We start from the raw sequence: 25,200 nt of genomic DNA, 5'->3' as shown, positions 1-25,200 counted from the left end.
GAGTGAATTCGAGTGTTATTTTTTTAACCCACCCACACGGCAGCCGTTATGTACTACTACTGCTACGACTACCTCCAGGAGCAGAGGAGAAATGCGCGCGCAAAAATTTTATTGCATTATTGCATTACCTTCGTCTGCGAATGACAAATTCGTAATGAAAGGCGAGCCAAATGTGTTTCGTTTCGTATCGTTTCAGCAGCGGCAGTAGCAAGCGGCAGCAAGCAGTCAGCAGCAGCAGCAGTGGTATCTGTATCTGCATCTGTGTGTGCACGTTTGCATCTGTGTGCGTGTCTGTATCTGCGATTGTGCAAAACCAGAATACGACTACGAATACGAATACGAATACGAAAACGAGATACGAATGAATGTTTGTTGCACGTTTTGAATTGCCCGCACACAGCCATACATATACATATGGAAAAAAGGGGAGTGGTATAAGCGATTGATATGCTGGCCACTTTCTACTGCCTCTCTCATTCACCATTTCAGAGAGTGTGGTGTGTGTTTTTGTGTGTGTGTGCGAGAGCAACCCCGAAAAGTAGAATGACAAACGTAATAAAAAGACAAACACACAAATGAAACACAGAAGTGAAGTCGTTTCGTTTCGAAGGAGCAAGGACGTTCTTCCACTCTCGCTCGCTCTCACACACATGCAACTGCCTCTCTTTCGCACCAGTTCGCTCTCTCTGTGTGCTCATCCTCTCTCTTTCGCTGTCGTCGTCGTCGTCGCCGTCGCCGTCTATAGTTACATTTATTTTATTTATTTTTTCAATTCGTTTGTTTGGCTCTGGTTCTGTTCTGTTTCTGTTCACTGTTCCACTGCCTCTCTTCTGTTCCACACACACACATACAGACAGGCACACATACGTTCGTTTTCAGCTGCCATTGCCATCTCGCTTGCTCGCCATCATCGCCGCACTCTCTCGCTCTCACTCGCCAGCTCAGGTGGGCTGCAACCAATAAACATGAGTGAGCAGCGTATTTGCATAGTATGGGTGAGAGAGAGAGTGAGAGAGGGCGATACGTATGCGCCTCTCACTCACTCCAATGGCCGACAGCGCGCCGCCTTATATAAACAAATGACAATTGTTTTGGCATTTTCTGTGTTGGTTTTTCTTCTTTCTTTTTCTTGGGGCCCAGTGCCTCCGCTCCTTCCATTTGCCACACAAAGTAAATTAAAATAAATGCAATGCATTTTCCAAAAGGATGTTTCGGGTCTCGCTCCCGTTCCTGCTTCGGTTTTCCGAGAGTTTGCGCAGCTGCTTTTGCATTTTTCTTTTGTTTTGTTTTATTTTTTTTGCCCTGCAGCGAAATTTCTTATTGGAAAAGCATTTTAATTTCAATTAAAAAAGTAAATGACAAACTTTTTCGTTACCATCACCTACCACCCCCTCAACGCCGCCGACCACACACCCACCCACCCAACATCCATCAACGAATTAAACTTTTGCCACAGAGTGAGATAGCAACAGCTGTGCTCTCTCTCTCTCTCTCTCTGGCTCTATGTACGAATTCCTTCTCTCTCTCCATCTTTTTTTTATGCCATTTGTGGGTTTGTCAACCGTTTTTCCGTTTCCCATTCGCTTCGTATTCCTCTCGTTTATTTGTATATTTCTTTGCCGGATTTCGGTTCTTTCGTTTCGTCCTTTTGTTGTTGTAGCTGCTGGCTGTTCTTCCGATTCCGAGGAGTGCGGCAATACCTCTGTGTGACACTGCTCGCACTTGCCGGTGGGGCAGGATGGCTGCTGGGGGCACTTGGCCTGGGGGCGTTCGTTTTTCGGATGCTTATAAATAGGATTGCAAATGATGCCTTGTCTCGCACCTTTTGGCACGTGTGTGGGTAGGTGTATCTGTGTGTGTGTATTGGAGTGTTTCTCTCTGTGTGGGTGTGGGTGTGGGTGTGTATACAATGTATTACCGTTAATGCGATGGGTGTGTTTCGTTTCGTTTCGTTCTGTCGCTCATTTCTCATTTTTCTATTATTTGTCTTGTTCGTTTTTTCCTTCTGCGTTTCTTTTGACGATTTCCATTTCCAACCCCAACCAATCGGAATTTCGATGTTCTCTCCATTTGTTTTGAGAGAGTTGCACATGTATGGGAATCGGAATCGTTTGTATATACTACTTATGTGAATATGTCTTTGTACATAATGTTTTTATATGTGTACATAATGTATGGATTTTTCTTTTTACAGTCGTTCTGGGTTCTTTTCTTTCTCTGCATTTCGTTTCTTGCTCTCGTTCTTTTTGATGGTTCAATATTGATGACAGCGCAAATTTGATAATAAATTGATTGCAAATATGAAATTCCAAGACATTTCCTAAATATCGATTGGAGTTATTATTGAAAAGTTCAAACAAATATGTGAAAACTCAGTTCTTGATTTCTATGGTTTACTTTTAGTTACGGATAATAGTAGGGAAAAATAGGTTGGCTATTTTTTACATTGATCAATCTAAATAAAAACACTTAAGTCGCAGGAGAGCTTTCAGTGTACGTCATCTTCCTTCTGTACATTGAACTGTAGGAGTAACTTCAATTTTATTTTGAATTTCAATTCAAAAAACACTCTTCCAAGCGTCATTACCGTTACGCATTAATATTAATCTTATTGGCTTTCAAATGTTTCATCTTCCGAATGTTACGGGTTTGCCAATAAGTTGTCAGTTATTGTACGTGTTAAATTCAAATTTGAAATATGCAACTCGGCTTTTGTCAGTGAGCAACGATGCAAACCAGATTCATAACTATCAGCAACTCGTTGATATGAAACTTCACGCTCGATTCTACATTGCAATGTAGTTGGGCTGTAGATAATCAAATGGTTTTAGAATAGCATGTAGTTTTAGAGTCATTATGGTCGAATTACGAGATTTGATGAGCCTTTAAACGTTGTATTTGACTTCAGATTGGATTTGGGAGCACATCGTTATGGCAGTTTGAGATCCACACTTCCGCCATTAGTCAGTTAGCAATGTACAGAATTTTATTCAGTTTAAGAACCACTGATAACTCACGCAGCACAGGTTTGAGAGCCATCTGTTGAGCGATCGGGTAATAATGACAATGTTATTGTGGCTGACAAATGATTAAAAACAGACACCTAAAACTTTAGTTGTGTAAAATCAATTCTTAACTAAAAACACGCATCAGTAAGGTGGAAAACAAGAGCAGAGAGACGGATGCAATGAGTCCCCTGGCACTTCCTGTGAAGACAATGCGACCCTCCACCTCCGGATAGATGTAGTGCCGTTCCTGCAGATACTGTCTCACTGCCTCATGGTCCTTCCACTGCAGCCGCTGATGCTGTGGATTTTTGGCCTCCTTGAAGACATAACCATCGCCTCCCTCGAACATAAAATCCGTAACGATCACATTGTAGAATTCCGCATCATCGAGGTCGCTGTAGGTGGGAATGCGACAGGCGGCACATCGAACCTGCACCGAGACGACTCGCTGGCCCACGGGTTTGTTGGGGTTGTAGACCACATGGATGCCGGACACCTGCAGGAAGGGCACATTCGTGTCCGTGCCACGAGCAGCCACCCCATGTTCGAGGGCATTGCGTAGCGTCTTGCCAGATATTCGGGTCATGTAGAGGCTCTTTCTCCAGGGCAGAACTGACAGTACATCGCTGTCGGTAATTGAGCCATCGGACTTCTTCTCAATCGAGCTGCGTATGCCTGCCAGTCAAAGGAACAAACGGATCACATGGCGAATGGGAAAGACTCGTGTAAGACTTACCGCCTCCATTGAGAAGAGCGATTGCTGCATCCGTCCAATAGGCGCCGCCCTGCTCTTCGCGAACTCGACTAAAGACCATCGCATCGGTGAGCATGTTGCCCAGATTGCACTCCCTGTCGCGGCACACCTGCTTGCTGCCCTCCAGATGGACCTTTGTGTGTCCCGCCACCGATTTTTCAAGATGGATCACGCTGGGTCGGTACACCTCCAGCAGATCGAGGAGATCTTGTTCCTGTGCCACCGAAGCATTCAGCAGTATGGGCGCCCCATCGAACTCAATCAGATTTCCCTCCGCATCGAACTGGAAATGAATGGCGGTTCAGCTATTGGTTATCCAAAGCTTTAGGGCACCCACCTGCATATGGATCTTGCCCAGATACTTGGTATAGGCATAGGCCTGCACCACAGGCACCTCCTTGCCGCTCTTCTGCTGAATCATTGTGGGATAGGGACCCTCGATGGGCTCTATATCGGGCTGTGTGCCATTGTAGAGAAAAGTGTTTGTGTGGCCACCAATTACGAGATCCACATCCGGGCAGTTCTTGGCTATTTCCTGATCCTTTAGATAGCCAGAATGACCCAAGGCAATGATTATATTGATGCCCTGAGCCTTGAGCTTCTTGGCCTCAGCGCTGTCAAGAGAGAGGGACAGGATTAAGTATCACATATGACACATAGAAATCAACTAACTTGATGGAAACCACTTCCTCGTTGAACTCCACATCAATATGGGCGGTTAGCTGCTTAGTTTCTGGCGTCAGATAGCCAATTACACCTATCCTGGTGCCCTGTGTCTCCAGTATGGTGGAGGGAACCAGTTGCCTGGCGGCAGGCAGGTCGGGCACCTTACTCAGATCCAGATTGCAGGCCACCACCGGGAAGTTGACTTCATTAAGGAAAGGTATCAAGCCCTCGACTTTCTCATCGAACTCGTGGTTGCCCAGGGACTAGAAAATTAACAGCTTTAGCCTCAAAATGCTGCTGATCTTATGCACACTCCACTCACAATAGCATCTGGCTGAAGTTTGTTGAGAAATTCGCTGGCAATCTTGTCCTTGAAGATGGTGAACCACGCGGTTCCCGTATAAGTGTCCCCAGCATTCAGGTAGAACACGGGAGTTCCTCCATTCGCTGCCTCCTTGCGGAACTTGCGAACTCTAATGGCAATGGATTAAATAGATATCTAGAGATGGACTCTCTCTCTCTACTCACTCATGGGCCACTCGTGCGAAACCCCCATAACACTTGTCCGTATTGGCATCCTCCTGGGTGCAGGGCCCGCTGTTTACGTTCGTCTGCTCGAACCGGGAGTGCATATCATTGTTGTGCAGAATAATAAACTCCGTGGCCACCTTTGCCTTTCGTTCTATGGGATTGCACTTAGCTCGATGGACCAGAAGAGTGACTAGCGTCCAGAAAATCCAGTGTGTGCGCATCTTTCAGCTTTTGTGGAATGAAAGTGGAGATTTTCATTATTTTTAGCACTGCCATAAGCACTGTATAATTGTTTCTGTTATCTTTATGGGTATTGTCAATCCCTATTATCTTTTATTTAGCAGATTTGTGGGGTATTTGGGTGACCGTCTGGGAGCACACTGACTACAGACCATACCCGCAATGTTCCGATTCCAGCCTATTTGCGAGTGGCTATTTATAGTTATTCGCAGCCACTCAAGAGATAAACATAACTGGATTATGCATTGAATACATATGTACATATAATGCTTTATTTACCAACATTTTGCGGTAATCAAAAAGTTGCCATTTCATGGAAATAAACAAATGATTCGCTAAGTAAATAAACAATAGAAATGAATAGATAAAATCTAGATGAGCTTCATGAGCTAATTGAAAACCGGTAAATAATGCAAAGAAAATTAATTTACAATAATATATGCAAGTTTGTGATTCGTATTAATAAGTACTGGAATGCTTATTTCTGCCGTTAAGTCTGGGGGTTCCCACAAAAATGACAAACAGTTCAGTTCCACTCCTCATATATGTACATCTGTACGTAGGTATGTTTATGCATCGGAAACTGAATGGCATTACTAAATGTAATCTTTAATAACACCCATACACTTTCTAAGAGCCACAGATACAAATATTAATCAAAGACCGAGCGGGCTTTAACGCGGGCTTTCTTGGGAATTTTTCACTGAACTAAAGCTAATCTGTGCACATATTTTAATCATTTATTCACTTGTATACGGTATACTCCAGCAGATACATTAACAATCAGCACATTTTATTGTTTCGTTTAATGCAATTCAATTTATTTCATTTGCTTTTTACTACTTATTCACAAACAATACAAATGGCATCCCTTTTTCCTGATCTACCCTAAATTGAGTCAGCCTAAATGGAAATTACTTCTGCTCAACTGTGGATAACGATTGTCTGTACTGCTGAATGTTGTTTTATTTTATTTACATTCTTCATTTATACGCTATCAAAATGAATTCAACCTCTGCCAGCAGTGTCTCTACTCTTACTGAGCACCCGGCTGCCGATTCCGGGCGATGCTAAAGTTGATGGTTCTCATTCATTCCTGCACATTTATTCGAAAGTGTGTCAAAGTAGCTGCAACAAGATCAGATTCTATGTACTTATGTACATATGTAGGTTATGCCTATTCGGGTGCACAGCGATCCATCAATCATCATTTTGCCTTTCCGGAAGGGCACTATCTTTTGTATAACCATTTTTTTATAGACGACATCTAACGAGCTGTTTTCAAAATTTATGGAACTATATCTTAAATTGTTAGTGTAAATTGCTTATTACGAAAGATTCGTAGCTCCAAGGAAACTTTTGTATTTTAATTTGTGTCTAGGTAATTAAAGGCAAAGGGAACATTAGACGTAGAGTAAGCAAACGTCCATACTACCGGTTCACGTACAGCATGACATGCATGTAATATGATATGTATCAACCGTGTAGTTTCAGTGTACAGCAAGGAACAGTTTGGTTGACTTTTTATCTGTAGACTAGTATTACTTAACATTCAAGTAAAATGGACGTCTTAAAATAAACCAATCTCGTAGACAGTTGATAAATCTATCGGATAAAATTATAAGTTTAGTACTGAAAGTCCCGGCTAGCTAGTAATTTTAAGCCGAATATCAAAATCGAGGAAAATAACTTACACAGAAAGATGAACCCATTGTCGTTCACAAAAAATGGGTAATTTCCACGAAAACGGTAGGTCAGTTCAGGTGAAACATATGGATAAATGAAATGGATCCTATAGATGGGGAAGATAGGATAAACAACAAGAATAAAAAAAATACTTAGGTTTATATACAGAGGGGTAAAGTGGGCTAAATTCGTTCACTCATGAACGAAACGGAAAAATGAGCGCTCCGGTTTATTTCCGGAATATTTAAAAAATGAGAAGCTATATTTTGGTATATTATTGACGGTCAGCTGGTATATTTTATCGATAAGCCCCGCGGTCACACTGGTCAATCACGCTATTCTCTTCAAAATTTTAAAAATAAAAATTAATAATGCAGTCACACTGAATTTTGTGGAATTCCGCGGATACAGAAAAGGCAACGGCTGCAGCAGGGCAAACACCGAAAAGTAGTGGAAAAAACCAGTGGCAATATATCGCGGGCGCGTGTTGAAATACATACACAGGCAAACGGGCACGTAGGAAAGTGTGAGGACTGACGCAAAGAGAAAAGAGAGCAGAGCTACACAGCTGCAGATAAAGTGTTAAATTAACAAAACCAACAAACACGTAGAACAACACGCGCCAGTTTGGAAGACATTGGTGTAGCTGTGCTGGAGCCAGAGAGCCGCATGGACGAAGAAGTCATCGAGATTAGCGACAGCGAACGCGAGGAAACCGAATCGACCTCTGAAATGGACGTTGAGCTAACGGAACAGCAGACCGCCGATGCGGAGCAGATTGTGCCCAAGGACGCGGGAACGTAAGTAGAGTTGCCCAGTCAGTCTCAAACTGTAGAGAAGCGTGCGCAAGGTGTCTGTGAATCCATATATACATAAGTGTGTGCGTGTGTTTTCGTTCTATCTTTTGCACGGCTGTTTTATGTAATCTGTCGCCCCTACTTCGCCCTCTTCTTCTCTCCCTCTTTGTCAGTTTCTATCTCTGCTTTTTGACGGACGCCTGCATGGTCATGGGCAGCCAGACGTAGAAACTAGCGTCAGCAGCGACGTCAAAGCTAACGCCAACGCAAACACGCCCAGCGTCAGCTGCATCAGCCTCTCTCATTTCCCTCTACGCCTGCTCTATCCCTATCGCGTGGCTGCGCTTTGGTTTGTTCTTGTTGGCAACAAACCAGTTTTACTTTACTTCTTCTGTACCACAGGGCTCTGCTTGTATGTGTGTGGGCCGTTAATTTTGAATTTCGCCAAACCTACGCTCAACGTAGTTTTGAAGTAATATTTATCAAACTGTAAGCTAGTTTAAGGTGGCTCAAACGAGTTGTCATTTGCATAGTCGTTGGATATGTTCACATTTTTTTTAGTGCTACCAATTAATCGAGCACTTTAAGCTTATCTGGTAGCAAGCGAAGGTGTCAGAGACACTTATTCGTTTTCCGCCGACTAACCTACAAGCAGCGCGGTGTTCGCATTTAAAAGTGTAGTTAATTTCACAAAATTGCGTATTTATAGGTTTGAGAAGCACAGCGGTATGGGAACTTCAGCAGTTTGAGAACAGCACCATCGCCGTAAGTTTGAGAGTAACGAATACGTTAATGGAACCACCGACAACTCAAGCACTCAAGTTTGAGACTCACCGCCAAATCTGCTCCTCTGCTTTCTGCGGTGCCAGCTTGGATGCCAACGACTTGTACTTCTGCCTCATTGACGCTGATATCAGCTGACTGAAGCACTGCAACATTGAGTAGTGACTCCTGCATTAGTTCCCATAAACTTAAATTCTTCCCCTATGTCGCATTAAAGAATTAAATGCGCATCTTTTCTGTGAATTGGCCAATATAAACAACGATAAACAGGTCTTCGCCACGCTTCATTTACGTTTACTTTTTCCTGTTGTTCTATCAACAAAGGCGCACAGCGCAAAGCGATAGAAAGTCAATATAAATCTCTATTTGCATTCGAATTTTATATCATTTCCGTGTTGTATGCAATTGGAATTGTTCTTGAGAGTTGAGTTGCTCGAAATAAACGGTAAAATAAATGCATTTTAGGTAATTCCACATTATTTATTCGATGAGTTCCCATCTGTAAACAGAATTTGCGTCATTTATTTGTTGCTTTTTCTCATGAGTAAGCGCATGTGTGTAGAAAAGTAACTCTAATAGATAAGATTGGCATTGAAAAACGCTTCGGGTTGATTAAATGGTGTGACTTTTGGCCTTGTCTGCGAATCAGACACGAAACAACTGACCTGAACCACTCCTAGAGTCAAGTACAGTCATGGACAGATTCGGTCTGTAGAGCAAAGACAACGCCAGAGTAGATTCTAGCCCACACATGGCCAAAATGTTTAGCCCCAAAGAGCGCGAATGTGAATGAACCTAAGCGCCACATCAAGCATTGACTTTGGCTCAGGCCTTCAGCAATTATCTAATTTCCATGTGTTATGTGGGTTTTCTCTCCCTCTCTCGATTTACTCTTTCTTTAGGGTTCAAGGACTTTTCATAAATTTGGCAAAACAACAATGCAACAATTTCTCTTGACTTGTGGCCCTGACTCATCGCAAAAAGAAGATACCCACAATATAATATACGTACATTCATTTTTTGCTTGTTTACACTCTACTTGGAAACTTGATGATGATCTCGTGGAGACTTTTTGTGTGTCTGCTGATGATGAGGAAACCCGTTTCAAAGTCTAGCAAGATGACTCAACCTCAACCTGTTGCCAACTAGAAATGCTGACCCTGATACACATAAATGTCAAAATTTCTATGGCAATTCTGGAAGTTCGCATTGCATGCAGCATCATTTATTGATTTTTTTCATTTTGTCCGTATGTCAGAGGGAGATGTCATCTATTTATAGAAAGGAGGTTGAGAGTTGGCTTCGTTGGCTGCCAAGAGCAAGGTCATGTGGCTGGTACTGTAAAAGGCCAAAGGTAAGCCAAGATAAATGTCTGGAAGTTTTCCATTTATATATTTTGTTTTGCAGTTGTTCTATGGGTGACAGTAACATGGCATTGTATTTGACATATTCCTAATGGGATTTTTTAAAGCAACCACATTTGGGTAGTATATTTAAGCCAACAATTAAAAAATTGTTTAAACCACAAACAACTAACCTTCAACTGTTTCAAAAGCGCAGTTTTAACGGCTCTTTTTGCAAAAGTTTCTTTACTGTTCTTGAAACTAAACTTGCATTACAGTTTGGGCTGCACTTTGTTCTATTACTACCAAATATTTACCGTCCGTCAACAAAGTTGCCAACGCTTCAGACGGGCGGGAGCCATCAACCCCATTTCGGGCGCGGACTACGCTTAACCCAAATTCCACTTTGTTGTGCTTCGAAATGTTGCCATTTCTATGGCTAAACTTTGCCCAATCGACACGAAACAAACCCCAGAGCCAGAGCCATGGTCTTCTAAGCAATTAGTTTTACTCTCGGAAAGTTAGCGCAAAGTGGGTCAATTAAATTATTGATTCGAGTCGGGCCCAAAACAGAGCTAACAAAAAAAATGTAACAGAACAAAATAGAGAAGAGAGAGAATCACCAGGCCACTTGGTTACTTCTTGATCGGTTCGTAGATAATTTTGAGTGGCTGTAGACGGGTGTTTGTGGGATGTTTTGTTGAAGTGGCATTTATCTTGAAGACAATAGTTATGGCTCTGGGCATTACGTAATTTGCGACTCGTGGGGGATTTTTTGTATCAGTTTTTTTTGGTCAAGTAATTTTTCAATTAAATTTAATGTTATACAATGGAATTATGTCTTGAGAGAGGTTTTTGCGAATCTGCAAATTGGCTTGGAATAGTTGCCACAAGGTCATGAGAGACAGAACAATACTTTTATGTGGATGATAATAATTCTGTTTCTACAATTTCCTTTCTTTCAACTTCAATTATTTCACGATTATATGCTCCACAATACTCTTTCCCCAAACCTCAATAAACGTCAGCAACCTGTTTTATCTATCTTGTATCCTTATTGGCTTTCTTGGCCGGAAACTCCATTTAAAGTCAAATTAATTGCACTTGAAATCTCATCATATCATAAACGTTTAGTTAAATGCACTGGGAAAATTGTCCAATTTCCCCACAGACACAAACCAGATTTCCCGGAGATCTAACTAGCTGTCATCTCCAACTGGAAGAGTCCCGTCGCCGCTCCGTCTTTCCTTAATAGGGAAGCCAGTTGATCCACCCGACCAGCCGACATCGCGTCTGCTGCTGCCAGTCTTCCACTTGGAGTACTGGCTAAACGAGGCAAAAGCTGTTTGTCACATACAAAACACTAATTAGAATTCCGTTGAGTAGCCGTTGACTCGTTCAACGAGTGCTTGAAAGCATTGAAGCTTGCTTTTACCACTATGTTTTGCGAGAGAGCGACTGACGCCAAGTTTTGCATTTACAGTGGGGAGAGTAAGTGGTTGAGTAGAGGGACAACAGAATGCGTAATTTTTACAGCCATGCTTTGTGGAGACAGCGCGGGAGAGTAAGAAAGGAGAGAGAGAGTGGGAGAGCATAAAAACAGTAATACCACTACCACTCTCCAGTTTGGTTTCCATTTCAAGACCCCAAGGCGAAGCTGTCGGCAGCCTTGTAAATTACCCCAGCAAGTGGTTACAGTTTTACAGCTACAGCTTCTCACGTGCTTAGTAATTACAGCACTTTCAGTTTTAAAGGAATTGGAAGGCTTACATATCTTTTTGTCTGCTTGCGTTTTTTGTTATCTCCACTCTTCTGCAGTTTTTGCTGCAGTTTCTCTTTGGGTTTGAAGCTTTTGTTTCTTTTTTATCTCTGTTGATTAACTTTTGTTGTTTTATTATGGCACTTGTTGCTTCTGTGGCTTTTAATTGCTTTGTTTGCTTTTGTCTGCACTTTCACTTGGTTTTTGTTTCTACGTTTTTTTTTGCTGGTTTTCAATTGCACTTGCTGCATATTGGGGGACGGAGGGGTGTGGTGCATAGGTATTTGCTTTGTTGCAGTTTAAAATTTCTGTAATTTCCAAATGGTTTCATATTTTGACCCAAACAAACATTATTCTCTATACATGATGCCGCTCTTCTTATTCATCGTGTGAATCAACCTTGGATCTTAACAACAGCCCCAACTTTCTTCCTGTCTCTCATGCAGGCGGTTTTTTTTTCCACTCGACTGACATTACATCCATTTTTGGTTTTATTAAAAAACATTAATTAAAAGCTGTCAGGCAGCAGACAAAGCGGAATCTTGTACATTTCGCATGTTACATCCATGACACGCCTCCACCAGTGGGGTGTTTCTGGTGTCTATAGATCTATATGTACTGTGTATATTAACGGGAAGTAAATTTCGTTTTTTTAACAGCAACAAAGGCAGAAGCAGAGCCCCAAGAGAGTGCAACAACTTTTCAATGATTCGAAAGAACATTCAAAGATAAAGTGCATATTTGGTTAAAAGTAGATGCTGATGTAGAAATTCAACAACATTTAAATGCAAAATATCGCAGTGCCCTGCAATTATTCTCATTTAATGTTCTCATTACTAACCTAACCTCACAAATGCCTCACCAACGTAATTCCACTCTATCTTTTTCAATGCAAAATCTTCTCAATGTTCTCTGCGGCTGCATTCTCTCGTATATTCGCTAAATTCGAAGTGCGCTAAAAGAGGGTGAGGCACTCGCAGTGCACGCTCTTTCGACATGCGAATTTACCGTATTAGTATAAAAAAAAGTTGAGAGCGGGCGTGTTACAAATTTGCGAATACCTCACCTTTATTGCACTCTTTCGTTGGTTGGCTCTCTCCAACAACAGCTGCTGTTGCAGCGATCCTCTCTTTGTTTCTTTCTTTGTCTCTCTACCCATCGCCACCGCTCAGTGTACAAGCGCTTCCATACTGCAGTGCTATTTGGTCGTCGATCGACGTCGTCGCGTTGGCCGTCGCCGTGTGTTGGTTGTGAGCTTTTGTTCTTCTACTGCATTTTGCTGGTATTTCTTATCATTACTATTTGTGTAAAACCACAGAAAATCTGAAGAATATTTGTGTACAATCCATCAATCAATCAAATAGCTAAAAGAAGAACGAATGAATTTTTAATCTATAAATAGCTTAAAAAAGGCGAAAAAACTCAAATAAATAAATACATTTGAATTGCAGTCCCTCCGACAACGAACTAAAATGTTTTAGTAAGTTTTTTGTGTAACAATTTTTGTGTAATTTTTTCAAAAATTGCAAAACTATTCTTTTTTTAATCGCACTTAAACCCAATTGCTAAATAAAGCAGAACCCAAAGAGCGACCAAAGTGCGAAAGGGAAACCGCACGAAAGAAAAAAGAAACCACACAAAATGAACAAAACTTTGGTTGATAGAAATTGGGTATAAAAGCAGATATAGAAGAGTGCAAATTAAATATATATATATATATATATATACATATATACTCGTAGTACTTTGGGTATAGGGTGTATTTGCATGTTAATTCGTCTATACAATCTCTCTCTCTCTCTCTCTCTCTCTCTCTTGCCCTCCTCCACTCTCCCGCGCACGAACCACGTGGCTAAACATTCAAACTAGAAATCAATTGACATAATAAAACATTGAAATTTTTTAAATAACACTCGTATCGCCGTATGAGCAGATTAAGCCAAAGACTCTTTGAGTGCACTATGAAAATGTGTAGTATGTACAAAATGTTGTATGTAAGTATTCTAGAAATGATCACGTATTGGTGTTTATTCATGATTAAAATTTGTTTCAGGCCTTATCTTTGTACTCAAATTGTGTGTATTTGGGTCTCATAGCTGTGATTAAACTTCTCGGTAATACAAATCAAAGCAGTATTGATAAAAAGTAGATACAAGATACCATGAGCTTTTGATAAAGGAACTTTGTACCCTATTTTATATTCTATCTACAATTTGTGATAAATCACTCTTATCTGATAAATTGAGATATTAATAAAGACTTTTCTTGGAATCATTTAATGAATACCATTTATCAAGAATTGTGTACAAAAAGGATGGGTACATTATTTACTTGTAACATTTACGTAGGTAGTTTAGGCCTTCTCTTCGCCAAAAAGGGCACGTGTGCACCAACAAATTGACTTTTCCACGGCTTTCAAATAACATCCCACATCCACTGGGTTCCTGCCAGACTCTACATTTCCCATGCCTGTGGCTGAATCATAGACCCCCGACCCACTCAAACACTCAACGAGAGCCTTTGCCCTTCACACACTTTTCACCGTGTGTCGTGTGGAAGCCCCAGAGTAAAGTGCAATGACCAATTCCGATCAAGGCAAATAAATAGACTGAAACGAAAAAATCAGAAGGCACAAAAAAAATCTTTTTCGACATTTTTCAATCTCTTTAAAATGTCAGAGCAACTGGCGCCACCGACCGGCCAATGGGGCCGGCCAAAACGGACGCTCTCTCCCAGCTGGCCCATACTCCTGGGGTGAGCTTTCAGTGGGTCTTCTCTGTCGTATCCACTGGCCTTTTGGCTTCTGCTTGCTGGCACACATGTGTGCAACACCAACTTTTTTTGGCTAGGAAAAGCCTCGGCGGCATACGGCTACGGCCCGGCACATATGGCACATGGCACATTGGGGTCGTAGCACAAAATTCTTTGCCGACAAAAAATATGTACAATGCATCGCTCGCTACCGCACTATAATTTTGGTTGTTGCTGTTGTCTTTTGGCTTGTCTTTTTCTGCTACGTTTTTTGTTGGGTGTGTCGTTTATTGCCCCGACATAAATGTTTTTATGCCCCTCTTGTCTACTGTGTTGTATGCCCCCCCGTTGCTGTTGTTGGTGCGACGGCTGCTGCTGTTACTGCTGTGGGCGGTGCAGATTGCATTTTAAATTACAGAGGCATTACATTTTGTATGCATTTTATTGCAGTAACAGACGAATGACTCACAAGGGTACCCTTACCCTCTACTCCAACTAGCCATCCCCAAAGGGCTACACAGTAAATGCATTTTCCACTCAAGAGTTATAGTCGATTGTTGTGTCCACTTTAGCAAAGGATACTAGCAGCATCAAATGTTGGAAAGCTCTCAAAAACTGTGTATTTTAACTGCATTTTAGGGAACATTCTGAACGCGGGAGAAGTACTTTGTATCATTTATGGTTTTCCTTATTGTGTGACAATTTGGAATTGAGTCTTACTGGAGAGGATTTTGTTGTATGGCAATGCTAATGTACTAATACTCTTTATTTTAGCATTAAACTGATACTTTGTGTGTGTGGGTAGCCAGAGCAAAAACATCTTCTGGCAAAATAAATTTTAAATATTACAATTTTCTAGAATTATCTGAACAAAAGTACCCAAATTTCTTGAAGGTTTTACTGTGCTCAGATTATGAAAAATATTCCCTGAAACGTGCCACAATTTCATACATAACCCACACATTTATTACAGCTTCAGTTATTTCTCTTATAGCCTTATTAGAGCGGCTCCACCAACTGCTCTTTAAAAACATATCCAACATGTACAGAAAAAGTTTTTATAAATATTATTTTCATTGTTTTTCTTTCTGAACAATCCAGAACCAGGGGCACATATGTTTTCCACCCTGTGGAGTAATAATCATCACAATACAATCTAACCGAATTCAGTGTCCACTTATCTGCTAATATCCACATTTTGATCGCACTTTAAGCACGTGCTACAGCGGCCCATCCTATACTCCCTACACAGGTCATAAATTGTGATGACATACGTATATAGTTTTATCATTGTATGTGCCATAAATAGCAAAACAACTGACAACTGTTTGGGGCAGCAACAGCAAACCAATCTAGAGAGGAATGAGGAAGCAGCAGAACGCAATCTAGAGAGGATAGGAGCAGCAGCACAAGGGAGAAACTAACCAATTCTCCATTCTAGTCTCTATGCAAACACAGCAACAATGGGTCGGACAACGACCCAAAACTGGGGCCTCATAAATTCAATTGAAGCAATTGTCAATAGAACACGAGAACTCATCCATATGCAAGCATTCATGTGACTGCCTTCCACGATTGCTATGGTGATGATGATAGTGGGGTTGGTATTTGTAGATGTGAGATGGCAACAATCAATTATGTTTTTTATATTGTTTGCATAAGATGCATCTCTCTCACTCTCTATGAGATCACAATGGAGCGCTCCCCTTTTGTGTGTGTTTAAGTCTTTGCAATCTCCAACAATTGGTTTAAAAAACTTTTCCGTACTTTCCAGGGGGTTCATTAACTTTGTTATACTATCTGCTCTATCCCCTATCAGTACTCAACTTAAGCCTTTTTCTTCTTCACTTCACTTCACTTCATTTATTGGAAAGTTCTTCCCTTATTCACTTAAGCCCTTGACAGCTTTTGGCTTTTGGCTCTTCCCTCAAGTTTTTCTTTCCTCTACTTTCGGTCGCCATAATGTCTGCACAGCGTTTCCGGTATACGCAACGCAGTTGAGTGAGGGGGTAAAACAACCCGTATTTGACCTACTGTGCGTGGTCCACGTGAATCACACTGTATGAGGGAAAGGAGGTGGAGCTCGGGGGCTGCGCTGCTTCTGTGGCAAGCAATTTCTACTTGTGGCAGGTCATGTCCGCTGCTGTGGCTGCTTGCTGCTTGCCGATGACTCCTCCCAAAGCTTGTTGCTGTTGTTGCTGTTGCTGTAATGTGTGCAAAACTATTTGAAATGCCCTCTGAAAAACGGTTTGTTGACTTTAACGATGAATGGGGCATGGGGAACGACGATTCAAGTGGAAGAATTTGATGTTTGTGTGTGCCTTTCGGTTGGCTCAAAAGAATGCTTAACATTTAACACATTCGAAATGGTATCAAATATGTGGATATATGTAAAGTAAATATCGAGTGTATTCTAGGCTACTAAAAATACAGAAATAAATACAAAATTCCCTGGAAATCTTGCTTTAAATATTCGATTCGAATTTAGCACAAAAAAAATAACAAGTCAAAGAAAACACACAGAAATTCTTTCGATTTAGAGTTTGGTTTTTTTACATTAACACAATCCATGATATATATTATAAGTCCTGCATCTAAGCTTAATTTTTCTTAGATCCTTTATAGAGCATACCATTTCCTACTTCTATCTGTAAAGAGCGCATCCTCTTCATTCTTATTGACCAACAAATAACTATGCTATAAGAAGAATGGCATTGTCTGGCCATCGTATGGTTAGAGCCACCTGCAGAGAGGCTTCCCCACAAGCCCTGCCACATCCCGCCCCGCTCTTATTCACCAAGCATTCTCTCACATGCGCGAATTGCTGTCTTTCTCTCTCACTGTGAGAGAGTAAAATCAGACGCTCTTCGCCACTGCAGTTCACCAGCAAACCAGACGAGACCGGGTAGGAATTTCCACTTCTGCTGCTGCTGCTGCTGCTGCTGTTACTGTGCAATGTCGGGGCAACATTTCTGTTGCCTGCGGCTCCGTTCTGTAGAGAATTCTCTGTAGTAAAACGACGTGCCGTTGCATTAAAATCATCGCTGTGGCAGGCAACAGCAAGCAGCCAGCAGCATCAACATCAGTCGCTTCCGTTGACTGCCACAGAGGAGACCGAACGACCACCCGCCACAACATACAACAAAGTGTTCGCTAAAATAGTCTTTTGATAGCCACTTATTTTGTCGTAGTTTTTTCCATCGTTAGTGTGTAATAATTGGACAACCTCTTGGCTGAAGTGTGCAAGTGTGACTCTGCATGACAGATAATGTAATTAATGTACAACGGATATTTTATACCGGAAGCCAATCTACTTTAAATACAACTTTTATGCCAAAGTGCAATAACATTAAAAGTCTGACTCCACTCCCTCGATCCATGCTCAATAAATTGTATATGAGTTCGGAGGAATTTACATTTCTGCCGCGGTGAGTAGAAAATGACGGAAAATGGTTGCCTGTTTGCTGTTGGCTTTTCGTTCCCTTCTTGACTGCTTGCTGCTTGTTTTGTTATTTTCGTTGTCAACGCAAATTTTGATGTGACAGGATGGTAATGGGGAATGCAAATGGCAGCGTGAATATCCCATTAGGATATTTTGATAAATCGAGAAAAAGTTTCCACATCGGAAATTGGGAAAATGGTTAGAAATCTTTGAAGTTTCTTGAGGTACACAAATGTACCCTAATTTGGGAGTAATATTAGGAGTAACAACTTTGACTTAAATGTCAAAAATATGTGACATTCATTTGTTGAACTTATTGAGACGCGTACTTCGAGAATTATTGTAAATAATTAAAACAATTTTCAATTGTGCTTTCTTTTAAAAGTCAATAAAAAAAACTGGTATCTAAATTTGATCAAATTATCTCAAAATGTTTGTTATCAAATACTATTAGAAACATCGAAGAACAACGAAGATTTTCAGCTACAAGCAGCAGTTGCTTTTAGCTGTCAGAATATTCAGGATGGAGGACGGAAGGTGTACGGGTCCGTTGCGCAGTATAACATTGGAATGCTATGCCAGGTTGAGTACGCTTGTTGATCGTTTGTATCGTACTAAATCTAGAGAGGATCTGTTGGAAAATTTACAAAAAGCTTGAGAATAGTTACAAGAAGACTGTCCGCCTTGCTCTAATTGCGCTGACATACACGTATCCCATTATCCTCAAGGTACCATTGCTTCATAGTAGGAGGGTGCTGAATAGACCCCACTGTAGGGGGGACAAGTGGCATATCACTACACTATGCGGCTTGCATCACAAACTACCCATCAGGCTGCAGTTAACCGATAAGTTTTGACAATCTATTTTGCATGATTCCTCCACTGGTACATGTCATCTCCTTTGCAATTTTGTGCGAAAACTTTTGTCATCACGCCACACTCTCGTAAACACACACACGCACACAGACTTGCATATTCATGAGGGAATATGATTATTCCACTACGCTTCCGCCACGCTCTCACTTCCACTCAGCCGTAGACGTGCTTCCTTTACCGTTCACTCGCACTCTTTTTTCTGCCGCTCGCTTGTAGTCTTTTGCCTCAACCTCTCATGCTAGCTGTCTTGCAGTCTTCTTAACCCTTTGCCACTTAATAGCATTCTTCTTGCCTCTTCTCCACTCAATATCATTTGTCTTCCCTCTCTTCCACTCAATCGCATTCATCACTCGCAATCTTCCTGCCTCTCCCACCACTCTCTTTAGTCTTCAGTGCAGAAGTCTTCTCTCTTCCACTTGCAATCTTCTGCCACCATCTCCAATACACACACACACACACGCTCTTCATTTCTTCTGCCTTCTCTCCCACTCGCACGCAGTCTCGGCTTTCTCGTTCCCATTCCACTTAATCAATAGCATTTTTCCACACACACTCCCTCCCCCTCACGTGCCATTCCTTTCATTCACAGTTACGACTCGAATGTTCTTGCATTGACTTGCTCGTTTTCTTCGTCGGTCACCTTCCCGCTTATCGCGCATTGAACTTTACTATGACCTGAAGGCGGCAACGGCAACGCCAGTGGCACCGGCACCGGCACCGGCACCTCTTCCTTTACGCACTCACACCACCGCTTATATGCATACATATCTGTACATGCTTAAATTTGCATTGCATGCTTTGCATTCATTCTCTTTTGTTGGTTCTTTGACCCACCGCCGCCCTTTTTGCCACCTCCACTCTTCGTTCAGGTAGCGCGTTTATTCCCCCTTTGCTCTTTATTTATCTAGCCAGAGCTTTCAGGTGTTATTTTTTTTTTGGTTATTCTCTATCTCACTCGAACTATGACTCCTTCACCTATCTCTCTCTCCCGCTGGTTAATTTAAATCACCTCTTAAGGTTTGATTGATACCCTATAATTGTGTTAGACAAAGGTATATTGAGCGTTAACTTCATTCCACTACGCTAATCGAGAATAATTTAGGGGAAGCATCTTCTGAAAGTATTTTAATAATACATTTAAATATTGTTTACCAATTGAAATGTTAGCGATAGGGAAATTATATTTGACGAAAAAAAAACTCTCCCTCTAAAAAAAATACAAATTTTCTACCACAGAGAAAACTGATTAGCGGGTATCTCCCTCTGCGTAATGTACAACTGTAGTACGAATATTTCCATTTACTTTGTGGGTGCGTTTCTTCTGTATGTCTCTTCTGTTCAAGTTTTCCGCTTCTATTTTATTGAAGTTTAAATGCAAATTCCAGCGCAGCGTTGCCTACTTTTTGAAGCTGCAGCTAGTTTGTTGGAAAAGGATAGAGGAGGGTGGCAAGAAGGGGAGCCCTAACAAATGGCTTTCTAAAATTCAGACCAATCAAGCGCTAGAAATTTTGGACTTTTATGGGTTTTCTTTCTCTCTAATTGTTATGCAAACTGCTGTTGACTTGAAGTGTTGCCGCCTCGCTCACTCACTCGCAAGCTGAACCTCTACCTCTCTTTTTGCTGCTGCCATCATCACCGCAATGCTCCAATTTTGCGGCTCAGGCCGCGACCGCTTTGCCAAGTTATGGCAGCAATTAAAACTTTTGTGCTGAACACTTGAAAAAATGCCAAATAACGCTTGCATGGCCCATACCACCCCGATATTCTCTTCTACACATTACCTTTTGTCTGGCGTGTTCTTTAGAAAAAATGCAAATATATAAAAAATGTTTTGTGGTAATAACCATCTTTTGTTTACATAAATATGCCTGGTCTCTCTACTCTATTCCCGTACTCTATTCACACGCAATTGTCGCATTTTCTTTATTAATGATAAATTGTAAAAGCAAAAGTAAAACCCAACAGATCGATCGTTTTTATGGGAGCTCTATTATTTAACCTTCATATTATTTGTTAATATTATTGGTTATATATTCAGTCAAAAAAATCAGTCAATCTGCAAATTTGCAAAGAATTTTTCCAATTCCTGATTCTCAAAAGGTAAAACTAGAACTGATTCCTTTGCTCCATTTCAAGTCTATTGGGGCAGGCCGTATTCATAATAGCCGCTAAAAAAAAATACAGGGAAAAGGAAAAGAGAAGAGCCCCACGAATATTTATAATATCCCGATGCATTTTAATGGGACACAAAAAAAGCGAGCAAAGGAAACAGAAACCTCAAAAGCAAATAAATAACCAGCGGTGGGGCGACAACACTGCAAGAGCCAAGAGGCAGGCAACGACGGGCACGTAAAGCACTTATGCCGTGTAATCCCGGCGACAATTCAATGGGGAAAAAAGTACAGTAAACACTCTCGCTCTGGCACAACTCCAAATATGTTGGGACGGGGAGAGGGACAGGCAGGGTATTTCTTTGGCTTTTGGTATTCTTTGGCGCCCGCATTAGTGTCGCCCTATTGGCGGCCATTGTGATGCCATAATTTCTTGCCCCATTTGAGTGCCGGGCTCAGGTTGTTGCACTTCCCCAGCAGCACAGTGGTACAGTGGAACGAAAGTAACTAGAAAACTCAAAAGGGAAGCTTTCCAAAAGTAATTCACAACTTTAAACCACTCTAGTGCCACAGTGCCTACTAAAAGACGTCGCCCGCTTGCAAGCGGATTACTTCCTGTTGCTTTTCGCTGTGCCATTTTCCTTCTATTTTGTATATTTCTTTCTTAAAAGAAAAGAAAGAAAGACCCCGCGGCATTTAGACGACATGAAATTAAAAATTCAAATTACATATAGACCCAAGAGGGAAGCAGACACTCAGCCGCTGAGACTGATGATTCCTTTACTGTGCGTAGCCTCAAGGATTGACCATAGATTGAAACTGTTTCCAATTTCCATTTACTTGCAGCATTGCCGAAGAGAAAAAGAAACTGGGAAACGATCAATACAAGGCACAAAATTATCAGAATGCGCTCAAACTCTACACGGATGCCATCTCGTTGTGCCCCGACTCGGCCGCATATTACGGCAACCGGGCTGCCTGCTACATGATGCTCCTCAACTACAATAGCGCCCTCACGGATGCCCGCAACGCCATACGCATCGATCCAAGCTTCGAGAAGGCGTACGTACGTGTGGCCAAGTGCTGCCTGGCGCTGGGCGACATCATTGGCACGGAGCAGGCCGTGAAGACTGTGGCGGAGCTGAATGCCCAGAGTACGGCTGTCAGTGGAGAACAGGCGGCGGCACAGACGCTCCGCCAATTGGAGACGACCATACAGACCAACTACGACTCAAAGGCATATCGCAATGTGGTCTACTACCTGGACAGTGCCCTGAAGCTGGCTCCCGCTTCCATTCGGTAAAGTATTTCGAGTTACGCCGCAGAGATCCTTGTGGAAGACTCATTTTTGAACATTTTATCTTGCAGATATCGTCTGCTGAAGGCCGAATGCCTGGCCTATCTGGGACGCTGCGATGAGGCCTTGGACATTGCCGTGGGCGTGATGAAGCTGGACAGCAACTCGGCGGACGCCATTTATGTGCGCGGTCTGTGCCTCTACTACACGGACAATCTCGATAAGGGTATCCTGCACTTTGAGCGCGCACTGACCCTCGATCCCGACCACTACAAGTCGAAGCAGATGCGCAGCAAGTGCAAACAGCTGAAGGAGATGAAGGAGAACGGCAACATGCTGTTCAAGTCGGGGCGGTATCGTGAGGCGCATGTGATTTACACGGATGCTCTGAAGATCGATGAGCACAACAAGGACATCAATTCGAAGCTGCTCTACAATCGGGCACTGGTCAACACTCGCATTAGTGCTCTCCGGGAAGCAGTGACCGACTGCAGTCGCGTCCTCGAGCTGAACTCGCAGTATCTGAAGGCCTTGCTGCTTCGTGCCCGCTGCCACAATGACCTGGAGAAGTACGAGGAGGCAGTGGCCGACTATGAGACGGCCCTCAACCTGGAGAAGACCACCGAGATTAAACGTTTGCTGCGCGAGGCCAAGTTTGCCCTGAAGAAATCAAAGCGAAAGGACTACTATAAGATATTGGGTATTGGGCGGAATCCAACCAAAGATGAGATTAAGAAGGCGTACCGCAAGAAGGCTCTGGTGCACCATCCGGACAGGCATGCCAACAGCAGTGCCGAGGAGCGCAAGGAGGAGGAGCTGAAGTTCAAGGAGGTAGGCGAGGCCTATGCCATACTGTCGGATCCGCGCAAGAAGGCGAGATACGACAGCGGACAGGATATCGAGGAGCAAGAGCAAGGTATGTCTCACATCTTTGGGCATATTTTGGTCATAAATAAATTAATGTATTTTTATTTTTCGCTTGCAGCCGAATTTGATCCGAATCAAATGTTCCGTACGTTCTTTCAATATCCAAACGAACCCAATGCCTCCTTCTCCTTTGAATTTTAAAACGAACATCAAAAGAGAACAGCGAGGACCACTCACATTCTGCCTCCACGATGGCCAGCGCAGCGACATACAACAACAACAACAACAGATTAATCCACACACAGCCAACGCACAAATGGGAATCATAATTTTGATTTTTTTTGCATCCATTGTGGCCGCCGCATCCATAGAGAATACAACAAAATATATTGTGCATGTTGAAGAATTGAATTTTTTATGTGAAATCAGAATAGCAAAACGGCGAAAGGCAAATTTCTAATGTTATATTCCTTACCCCTGCCACCACATTGTAAAAGTTAATTTTAATCTCCTCCTACTCCTACCACCCACCCGGGGCGGCATTCAAACAGTTGTCCAAAATTTTCAAATATATGTAAAAATATTTTAAAACAAAATGAGAGGCTGCTCGATGAATGTGTGTCATTTAAGTAAAGTCGTACAACTTTTTCCTGCGGCCCAACAAGTCATGTGTGATTGATTAATTAATGGTTAAACAATGCGTAGGTCTACCGTGTAACCAATCTTTATTTTGTAATCTTTAAGCCAGACACTTAAGTTGTATTTTTAAGTTACAAAAACAAAACAATGTTAAAACACAAATAAGCACACTTTGTAATGATTTGAGTTTATAGTAATTATTTTGATGTAATTACAAATTGAGAAAATTAAGTAAAAATCGTAATCAACCGAACATTTACAGTCGCTCGGGTTATTGGGTGTTTGTCTCGGAAATATTCAAAAATATGTAAGGGTTACATGAATTTTATTAGCTGGGTTCCTACAGTATTTGTATTGTTTTTACTCACTCCAGGGAGTAATTAGAATGGCGCTCTTCTCAAACTAAATTTTTTTTAAATGTGGCGCCATTAGTCAAAGGCCTAGTCTGCTGCAGCCCTAGTCTGCTGTTACTATCGATATGTCACCACATACATTGTACATCGATTATTTTGAAGCGACGTATGTAAGACAGCAAATATTCTAATATAGAGAGATAGTAAACCATTTCCACCTTAACTGTTTGGCTTGCAAAGTAGTAAAAAATTTCTATTATCGAACTGACACTTTTACAACCATCGTTTTTGCCTTAGACGATTGACAACCCTAGAGTAAAGCGGTTTTTAGTCAAATCATCAACAAGAAGCAAGTTGCGTATTCTACGTAATACGGAAATAAATCAATGTATATTTGAGAAGCGAAGCTAAATTTCGGTATATTTTTGAGGGTCATGCGGTATCGATAAGTCCGCGGTCACACTGGTGAGAATTTAAAAGCTGAGAAGTGCGCGCAATGACAAAAAAAAGGAAAATTTCAGCTATGAAAATAGCGATTTACGACAAAGGGCAGAATGACAGTATTGGATAGCAACAGCATGGGACAACACGGACAAAATGGGTTTTTTGCCATCGATGTTCTAATTTTATTTTTATATTCAAATGAAACTTATAGAAGAGGAAAAAGAGCGAAGCGAATCGACTACGGCACAGGACGGTCCAGTTGATAATTCTGTTCCTCCGTAGTTTGTGGCAAAGAATGAAATTTACATATGTAGGTGTCGTATTTAGTTCGTTCCCATTCTAATGCCTGATTTTCATTCCACACAAACTTGAATTTGATCAATTTTAATTCCAATAATTACCTTAAAAAACCAGCAAATGAAACAAAACCATTTCGCTTTTACAATGCTTGTCAGACAAATAGGTACACACATTTATTTTACGGTTTTCTTTTTTAATCGTTTTAGCTGTTCTTTTATACATTCACAAAAAACGCATTATTTTGGTTTACCTTCCATGCTCATTCCACACACACGCAGAAACACACACAACGCACCACCCATCGATGGATGCCAAACAAATTCTTGCTAATTTTACAGACAATTAATTTATATATTGTATAATTTTCCATATATTGGTTTTTTTTTTACATTTGACTTTTTGTTTAACGGTTTGGACTTTTTGTTGTTGATTTTTTTCACTAGACTAGTGTAAAAACTACGGCTAAAAAAACGCAGCAACAGCAAAAGCCGGAGCTGCATTTCATCATAATCATCATCGTCCACATCTCTTTCTCTCATTTAGGTGACTAACT

At 41.6% G+C, this 25,200-nt stretch overlaps 2 protein-coding genes across 6 annotated transcripts; one reads left to right on the top strand and one right to left on the bottom strand.

The window, feature by feature from the left end:
* Window positions 1–2,960: 2,960 nt before the first annotated feature.
* LOC117581838 (protein 5NUC-like) lies at window positions 2,961–6,233 on the bottom strand. 2 transcript variants are annotated; one of them, XM_034269288.1, is made up of 7 exons: window positions 6,178–6,233; window positions 4,957–5,187; window positions 4,751–4,901; window positions 4,435–4,691; window positions 4,100–4,376; window positions 3,745–4,045; window positions 2,961–3,683 (listed from the first exon to the last, which is right to left on the bottom strand). In XM_034269288.1, exons 2-7 carry the CDS (start codon window positions 5,178–5,180, stop codon window positions 3,133–3,135), a joined length of 1,761 nt encoding a protein of 586 aa, XP_034125179.1. In that variant the 5' UTR covers window positions 5,181–5,187; window positions 6,178–6,233; the 3' UTR covers window positions 2,961–3,132. The 2 variants fall into 2 exon arrangements, with proteins under 2 accessions (XP_034125179.1, XP_034125180.1); XM_034269289.1 differs by having other exon boundaries at window positions 6,213–6,229.
* A 987-nt stretch (window positions 6,234–7,220) lies between these two features.
* LOC117581839 (dnaJ homolog subfamily C member 7) lies at window positions 7,221–23,718 on the top strand. 4 transcript variants are annotated; one of them, XM_034269291.1, is made up of 4 exons: window positions 7,221–7,685; window positions 21,594–22,046; window positions 22,116–22,960; window positions 23,030–23,718. In XM_034269291.1, the coding sequence occupies exons 1-4, from the start codon at window positions 7,555–7,557 to the stop codon at window positions 23,110–23,112; spliced, it is 1,512 nt and encodes a 503-aa protein (XP_034125182.1). In that variant the 5' UTR covers window positions 7,221–7,554; the 3' UTR covers window positions 23,113–23,718. The 4 variants fall into 4 exon arrangements, with proteins under 4 accessions (XP_034125182.1, XP_034125184.1, XP_034125181.1 ...); XM_034269293.1 differs by lacking the exon at window positions 7,221–7,685 and adding an exon at window positions 12,909–13,047; XM_034269290.1 differs by lacking the exon at window positions 7,221–7,685 and adding an exon at window positions 17,682–17,746.
* The last annotated feature ends 1,482 nt before the right edge of the window (window positions 23,719–25,200 follow it).

The sequence above is a fragment of the Drosophila guanche genome, unplaced genomic scaffold, assembly GCF_900245975.1.
Source record: "Drosophila guanche unplaced genomic scaffold, DGUA_6, whole genome shotgun sequence".
Lineage (NCBI taxonomy): Eukaryota > Metazoa > Arthropoda > Insecta > Diptera > Drosophilidae > Drosophila > Drosophila guanche.
The sequence above is the reverse complement of the archived record's forward strand: the minus strand, read 5'-3'. Positions and strand labels throughout refer to the sequence as shown.

Coding starts and splice junctions, on each gene's coding strand:
- LOC117581839 (XM_034269291.1), top strand. CDS start 7,555: ATGGACGAAGAAGTCATCGAGATTAGCGACAGCGAACGCGAGGAAACC. Junction 7,686..21,593: donor GTGCCCAAGGACGCGGGAAC/GTAAGTAGAGTT, acceptor ATTTACTTGCAG/CATTGCCGAAGAGAAAAAGA. Junction 22,961..23,029: donor TATCGAGGAGCAAGAGCAAG/GTATGTCTCACA, acceptor TTTCGCTTGCAG/CCGAATTTGATCCGAATCAA.
- LOC117581838 (XM_034269288.1), bottom strand. CDS start 5,180: ATGCGCACACACTGGATTTTCTGGACGCTAGTCACTCTTCTGGTCCAT. Junction 4,377..4,434: donor GAGGAAGTGGTTTCCATCAA/GTTAGTTGATTT, acceptor CTCTCTTGACAG/CGCTGAGGCCAAGAAGCTCA. Junction 4,046..4,099: donor TGGGCAAGATCCATATGCAG/GTGGGTGCCCTA, acceptor ATTCATTTCCAG/TTCGATGCGGAGGGAAATCT.